Below are 8,631 nucleotides of genomic sequence, written 5' to 3'. Positions count from 1 at the left end.
TAACAAGAGAGAGGAGGAAAAAAAAACCCCTCAACAAAGTTTAATAGTTTTTAGGTCTTCTTCCTTTTTTATTGTTCTTGTTCTTAATTAAATGTTCTTTTTGAAATTTACAAGTATACATCTATACGCACGCACGCGTATGATCTAGAAAAAAAAAACCGAAAACTTCTTTTTTTAGTCAAACCTAGTTGATATCAAAATATTGATTTTTTCAAGGATGAGTTGAAATTAATGCAAACCGTGGAGTCTTAAAATTGTGTTCAAGTAATTTTAAAGATGAACGCAAATGAAGCTTTCAAAAATAAAATTTTCAATGGTGAATAGGGTGTCCATGCATGCACTTGGGCATGAAGTGGAACTTCTCGTAACTGTTAATACAACAAAAAAAGTCATGATGAAAGATTAATTTGCTGCTGCTGCTGCTGCATTTAAATAAAGTAAAGCTTTTCCTCTAACTGTACACCTAAATCAATCAATATATGAAGAAATATAAAATTGCATATTAATTCCCATTTACATTTTTGTTGTAAAATATATGTTAAACTTTATGTGTAATTTCATTTATGCTTAACGAAATTCATCATATAAGTGACTTTTGATTATCCTTTGGCTTTTATTGCCATATTAACGAGAATTTCATTATTAATAGAGTCTTACATTTTTATTAGATTAAAGTAATTTTGTAAATGCTATTATTGTGGTCTCACCATTCGTGGAATTGTTCCAATTTTATGATAGATTTTATCCAACTATACTTGTTTGTTTGGCTTATCTCGTTGATTTTCTTATATGGATATAATAGTTTATTAAAAATTTTTAAAAAAAACCAAACTGAAAATAATCAACTGCATACTTAAAAATTTTATTCCTCTCTTCTACTTTTCACTTTACTTTGCTAAATGCAAGATACATTTGTATAGATAATTTTATTGATAAAAGAGTAAGTGCTAGAGTTCAGGAACAAGCAGATCAAAAGAGACAGAAAGGTTGATCTCCCAGCTTTCCAAGATCATAAGATGAAACTATAAAAGGATTACAGCAAGACAATATATCGGCCATATGATTGGCCTACCTAGATATGAAGCATTTTGAATAACATGTGCTAACAAATTACAAATCAACTTGGATTGAACCTAGATAGGAATCCCTGAGCTATTTGCAAAGCATGAAACAAGGTCAAACCAGAGGATAATGGCACACTTAGCAAAACAAGTGCCACCATTCCAACAGCTAAACTTGGCCTCATATTCATCAAAAAGTTTTGCAAAAGCCCCATTGCTTCACAAACATCTTCGTTATAGTGTAGAAAGTATTGCTTCTCCCATTCCATCCAATCCGAAGGCAGCTCAACACTACTCTCAGAAATCTTCATCTCCTTGATCCGCATTCGTAGAACAATCATGCTTTCGTCAACGAGTTTACCCACATAATCCGGTCCATCGCTCCCTCTACATGAAGCCACGATGAAGCTAGGGGACTTTTTCCCGTACTTAGGATCAAGCCGGAGAGGCCTTTGTCGGTAGATAAGCCTAAATGATGAAACACTGGTTACTTCCATGGGCGAAGAGACAGAAAGGAGCTCAAGTGAAAGTTTAAGTATTTGCTAATTGGTTTGAGAGCAGTGATACGATAACATATTTATAGGGTTATAAGAAGAAGAGAAGCCTATGCTGAAAACTTAGCAAGATTACAAGGATCTTGCCATGAAAACCGAGTGAAACACTGTGGATTTACCGTATGGATCTCAGTTGAGTTGAATACTGTTTAAGCTAAGCCACAACTTTAATAGTCGAAAGCAAAGTTTGGTATTGCCCTTTGGTAAAGCTAAGACATTCTATGTTTTCAGCCATATGGTAAGGCCTCTCTCACTCCCTTTGTCTTATTTATGCTCCAAAGTTTGGATTACTTCTCGGGATGGTGGTATTGCCCTTTGTCTTATATCCTCGATCATGATGCTTTTTTACCACTGTTGGTTGATGGTTTTACCACTGCTGCGCAGGGGCGGAGGGTAAGCCAACGGCCAACCGCCCCCCACCCCCTTTTCAAATTTTTAAAAATATTTATTTTTTATTTATATTTTATCAACGACCCCCCTAAAATTATTAAAAATTTTATTTATTATATATTTTTAATAACTCACTCAAAATAAATTTTTTATTTAATAATTAATACAAATAAAAAAATAAAACAATTTTACAAACTTACGTAACTTTACCCTAATTTAAATTTCTCCACACCTCTTTCTCTTTTTCTTTTTCTCTTCTCTTTTGTATCTTTTTATTTTTATTTCTCTTTTCTTGTAACTCACTACTGAAACACACCTTATTCTTCAAAAGAGATTTATGAACTTGTGAACTTGAACAAGAAAAGACAAGGACCACTCATCGTCATTGTGTAAAATTAAGAGGAGGAAAAGTTTTCTTTTACCTTCTTCTTTCTATTTATATTATTTAAATTATGTGAAATTTTGTTATTCACAAAAAGATAATGCTTCTACTGCTACTAAAATATTAGTATCATTTGAATTTATTTTCATATTACACTTTATGTATAAGATTATGGGAGTTACTAATGTTCTATGTCAAGCATTACAATTACACTCTCAAGACATTTTAAATACAATTCATCTTGTTTTTACTACAAAATCACTCCTACAGAAGTTGAAAGATTATGGGTGGTCTAATTTATTCGAGAATGTGAAAAATTTTTGTCAAAAACATGAGATAGAAATTCTTGACATGGGTGCACAATATATCTTAGGCAAAAGTCGATCTCGTCAACTAGATGTAACTATGGAGCATCATTATCAAGTTGATATATTCTTAGTGACGATCGATTCCAGTTACAAAAATTAAATTTGAGATTCAATGAGCAAGCTATGGAACTTTTAACTTTAAGCACTACTTTGGATCCTAATAACAATTATAAATCATTCAATATTGATAATATTTGCAAGTTAGAAGAGAGTTTTTATTTTCAGGATTTCACAAAATAAGAAAAATTATTTTGAGATTACAATTGAGGCATTACGAGCTTGATGTACCTCATCATTAAAGTTTTGAATATATTAAAACACTTTATGAATTGTGCCAGAGATTACAGAAACAAAAAAGTCAAAATATTATCACTTAATTGATAAATTAATTCGCCTTATTTTGATTCTTTCGATTTTTACAGTAACTATAAAGAGAGTCTTTTTAGTAATAAAAATTGTAAAAATAAGACTCCGAAATAAAATAGATGATGAGTTTCTTGCAGATAATTTAGTTGTTTATATTGAGAAAGACATTGCTAGTCTTTTCAGTACAGAGTCAATAATGAATTTGAATTCAGGAAACATCGTCAAGTATAATTTTCTTAAATAACTATTATAAGTCTTTTTTTTTGTTTACAATATTGTATAAAATTATTATCTCTTATAAATCTTTTGATTGTTGGTTAAGTTCAACGTATTAATTTTAAAAATTTTTAGCTTTTACTCTTTTTCGTCTTTGACCCCCCTCCAACAAAAATTGATTAGCTTCGCCCTGCTGCTGTGTTTCCACTGTGTTCATTGCTGCTTTGTGTTTTTCTGCTATGCACCACTACTGCTCTGGTCTCTTTCTTCCTTCTGCACATTGTTTTTAATTTCTGCTAGGCTGCCTAAGCCCTCTCTCTGCTTGCCATTTATGCTGGTTTTGTTGTTACTTCAGATGGGAGCTATTCATTGTGCAACCCCCTTAGATGTTAAGCTTGTTGTTTTTGTTTGTTACGCTTAAGCCACTCAAAGGCTTTGGTTTTTTTCAGTTGCCCTTCCTGTAATGCTTATTGTGCTCTAGCACTCTTGAGCTGAAACTATTTTTGTACATCTTTCACCATTAATGCTAACTTATCTTTGACTAAGAAAAAAATTGTTTATTTAATCTACAACAAGACAAAAATCATGACGTTTTATATCCAATTAATATTCTAACATTAAAACATAGAAAATTGAAAAGAAAAAATATCATTCCTATTCATTCTCACGATGGGGTGAAGGCGACTAGAAAATCCAAATGAATGAAACCTCGAAACTCATGCTGGCGTTTGGACATAACTTTTTTTTTTTTAAAGACATTAAAAATGATTTCATTTCTTTAAAACTACTGAATGCAAAAACTAGGTATGAGTGGTAGTGATGCAGCCAACATGAAGGACATGTTCCACAACATTAAAAATGATTTCATTTCTTTAAACTGTATACAAAAACTAGGTATGAGTGGTAGTGATGCAGCCAAAACATGAGGGACATGTTCCACAACATTAAAAATGATTCATTTCTCTAAACCTGTATACAAAAACTAGGTATGAGTGGTAGTGACGCAGCCAAAACATGAGGGACATGTTCCACAACATTATTTGTGCTGCGTATGTCAAAAAGAAAACAACTGCAAACCTATCAGAACACCTACAAAATCAGACTACATGTAGAAACCATCTTCCTAATTCGACAGCAATCCCAGGGAGCAATGCAGCTCCTTCTTGCAGCAGTGTATGCACAAAACTTTAAGGTTTTTAATATATTTTTAGACTTGCTTTTCCTTTTAATATTCTTTATTTAATACAAAGTAATTGTAGTTTATACGCAACTTTCAATTATTTAATACAAAGAATTTGTAATTTATACCTTTCAATTGGTTGGGAATTAAGGACATGAAGTGGAAAAATTCGAATAAATTAATTCAGAAGAGGAGCACCTAATTAATTATTTTGTATGTTCTTTTTCTTTTTCTTGCTATATTGCTGCCACTGCATTCATATTTTACATCCATTTAGATGCTCCTCTCCTTCCTCTTCATAAAGATCAGAATAGACCCAAATGTAGAGTTTTAATATTATCATCTCTCTCCTTTATAATCTCTTAAGTCTCTAAATTTTTAATAATATGCAAAGCATTGAACTAATGCAGCCTTCTTTCACAAAAATTTAAATGGAAAAATATTAAGGTATATGACAGTTTTTGTTTGAGGGGAATGCTCTGAAAATGTGCTGATCCACCCCAATAAATCTAGGAGTGGACTTGAAAAATGCGTTCAAAGTATGTATTTCATCCATTTATTTATTTTTGAAAAGCAAGTATGTATTTCATTGATGAATACAGTGTGCGCATGCATGCACTTAGTCTTGTTGTTGAAACTCCTATAACAGTTTAATAATAGTATCCAAGCAAGGAAGCCAAGTCTTAATGGAATGCTTTGCTGCTGCAATCAACAGAAAGCTTTGCCTTTTTAATCGTACACACCGGTCAAACAACAGAAAACCAAAATACTAGGTGGTCATGTACTTAATTTACCCATTTTAAGTGCATGTACATGTAACAACCATCCATCGGACTTTAAATATTCAAATCTACACTACATTTTTTTATTATTACTAAAGTATGCTTATATTTTTAATAGACTAATAAAGTGTTCGACAGTCCAAATGATCCAATTACTTCATTTAACTATGACTAGTTTTGGTGTTGTACCTTATTTCAACCAATTATACTTCAAAAATAAAGTAAATTTCATTATTAATTTGTCACCTTTTTGTAATACGTCATTTGTAAATTTTAATTTTTTTTCCATATAAAACCTTGAATGCAAACATTTTTTAAATTCAATTCCATGCCACTGCATGGAATAATTATTTTATACTATGTTCTTTTTTAATTTGTTTTGGTAGTGTTGCCACTGTATGGCAACATCCATGTATATCCCTTTAGCTATATGCTCCTCTCTTTCCTCTTCATAAAGATCAAAATATATAGACCCAACTTTTTTATTATATATATTATTATCTCTCTGCTTTACCTATTAATGTTCACAATCTCCTAAATTTTCAAATATCATTTTTAAAGAATCTTATTATCATATACACGTACTAACAAGAGAGAGGAGAAAACAAAATGTCTCAACCAAGTTTAATAGTTATAGGTCTTCTTCCTTTTTTCTGCGTTCTTTATCTTTTTACAGTTTATTTTTTCTTTTTCTTTCCTTAGGTTAAACATTAGTTGTAATTATATTAATTAGATTAACTACAAAAATCTAATTTTTTCAGATGAAATTTTTCGTTTGGGCGAATATATAAAGATAATCGCGTGTTTGTAGAAAATTATGAAATGGCGTTGTATCATTAGATGCTTAAAAATCAACTTTAAGATGATCTTAATATAAGTTAAATTTTTTATTTAGTTAGGTGCTTTTTTCTTGTTTTTTTCTTAATTATATATTCTTTTTTAATATAAATCCGTACATACGCGTACGATCTAGAAAGAAATTTAAATTTTCATTTATTGATCACACTTAGGCAATGTGAAAATGTTTTTTCTTTCAAAGATGGGTTGGAATTAGTGCGATGTGTGGAACCTCTAAAAATGTGTTCAAGTAGTTTCAACGATGAATGCATGCACTTGGCCATGAAGTGGAACTTCCCATAACAGTTCATTTTTTTTTTATTCTAAAATAAGTAAACCATTTCCTAGACAAAATTTTGGCGGTATCATGCTTTCATGGAACAGTAAAATTTATGAATGACAAAAGGAGGATGGATTCATTGTTTTCATGACCTAGGTTGCTCATTCCTTATCACACGCTTACCTTGACCAGCATGCAAAATCTACCTCGGACTAGACAAGATCTATTGCTCGGCTAGTGGATGGGTCTAGACATCAACCATTCATAAAATATTCATTATATAAGGGGTGAACAATTGTTCAATGTGTCATAATCGAAGATAGAATTGATCAAATTTTTTTAAAGAGCCAATCAAACTCATAAAATTTAAACTGAGAACAGAGTCGTTTGAAGATCTAATTGATTCAATCGATTTGATTATGGATAAAAAAATAAAAATTTTGTTATTTTTTTATCTTTTACAAATTACAATATTAAAATTTATAAATTTTATCCATAATTATAAAATATAAAAATAATTTAAATATAAATAAATTAATAAAAGTACAAATGAACATAACAAAAAAAAAAACTAAGTAAACATATCTAAATCATAACATTTGACATTAACAACATCAACATCCTTAAAATTAACATCCAGAACCATAAGAGTTAAGTCAAATTTTGTCCTTTCACATAAATCATCAATTCAATCAGCACCTTTCTCATTTTTTAAATTAGAGATAATTCATTGAATCTATTAGAGCTAAAATCTATAATGTGATTCACATTCATATACACATTAAAGGGAAATGCTACAAATTGAAATTGACTTTTGAATAATCTAAAATAAGTCTAATATAAATTGTTACACTCTAGGGGATGGTCGAAGCTGAATTACACCCTTAAAATAGAAAGTATAATATTGGACACCCCTGAAATTCAAGACACGCTTGCCTTTGAATCTCAATATTGTCAGCCACCGCCCACTTTCTCATATAAGCAATATGAATTATTACAATGTTTCAAATACATATAGATTTATACAATTAATTATTATATCATATTTGAATTTGACATTTTCTTTCTACTCTTTAGTGAAGAGCTCTTTACTATTTTGACTATTAATAAAACTTTATTTTGAAAAATACACTTTCGCCTTTAATATTTTGAGACAATGTTGTTTTGCTATTATTCATTAATTTTATTTTATTTATATTGAAATTGAAAATGTTAATAATAACTTTTTCTCTTCCTTTTTTGATTTTGAGGGAAGGAGGTTTGAACTCTTTTAAAGTCACGGAACATACACATCTACTACTGAATCAAGTGTTCAGTTGCAGTAATTAAATTTTTTTATATATCAAGTAAATATCGTATTTAATTATTTATTATAGGGTGTAGATAATCAATTTTGGTTAATACATGTTCTTTAAAGAATTATTTATCGCGTAACATTATATAGAGAGTAATAAGAACAACTATTACAAGTAAAGCACTACTTCACGCAGAACAATTAAAAGAAGTGAATTACTACTTTATATGGAGCAACTAGAATAAGTGGAGCATTACTTCATGTGGAATAATTAATACGAATAGAACAATTACTTCGCACAGAATAACAACTTCACACAAATAACAGTGAAAGTAATCAGGAATAAATTGTAGGATTCATGGGTTACTTTCATATTGAAATGTTCCGAAGAGTTTAGTTTGATGGCTTAGATATGAAGGTAATTAAGAGGTCTCTCTCTTAACCTTTTCTTGAAATACAAGTGTTTCCTGCTTTTACCTTGTTCTCTTATACTTGTTCACGTATAGCTTCTTCTCTTGTATCTATTTATGTACAACTTTTTCTCTTGTACCTATTCACGTACAGTTTCTTTTCTTATACCTATTCACATACAATTCTTCTTTATTAGGTCTTATTCTAGAATAAGTCTTATTATATATAATTACTTCAACAGTCACATAATGAGCTTTTAACCATTACTTGACATTAATTCTTAGTAACGGTTACTTAATATTAAAACTCTCCTTTTAATATCATTTGTTACGTGTATTAAAGCTATAACTTGTAACCCTTACTTTTTGCACTATATATGAGCTTTCACAATTCAAAGAAGAACTTTTACTTTGAAAACTATCTGACTTTCACTCAGAGTTTCTCTCTCTATCCTATTCTCACTCAAAACACCTATTCTCTTATTGTTCTCTTTAAACTACAACGGCATTC

At 30.2% G+C, this 8,631-nt stretch overlaps 1 protein-coding gene across 1 annotated transcript; it reads right to left on the bottom strand.

Annotated features, from left to right (window-relative positions):
• Window positions 1–1,117: 1,117 nt before the first annotated feature.
• Window positions 1,118–1,558, bottom strand: LOC18601946 (uncharacterized). Its single transcript, XM_007033050.2, has one exon. The coding sequence runs from the start codon at window positions 1,556–1,558 to the stop codon at window positions 1,118–1,120; it is 441 nt and encodes a 146-aa protein (XP_007033112.1).
• Window positions 1,559–8,631: the final 7,073 nt, after the last annotated feature.

Source organism: Theobroma cacao, chromosome 4 (genome assembly GCF_053813885.1).
Source record: "Theobroma cacao isolate CCN51 chromosome 4, ASM5381388v1, whole genome shotgun sequence".
NCBI classification, from domain to species: Eukaryota; Viridiplantae; Streptophyta; class Magnoliopsida; order Malvales; family Malvaceae; genus Theobroma; species Theobroma cacao.
This window is presented reverse-complemented; position numbering and strand designations above follow the sequence as displayed.

Bases quoted from the DNA above. Each gene is read 5' to 3' on its own strand.
- LOC18601946 (XM_007033050.2), bottom strand. From the start codon at position 1,558: ATGGAAGTAACCAGTGTTTCATCATTTAGGCTTATCTACCGACAAAGG.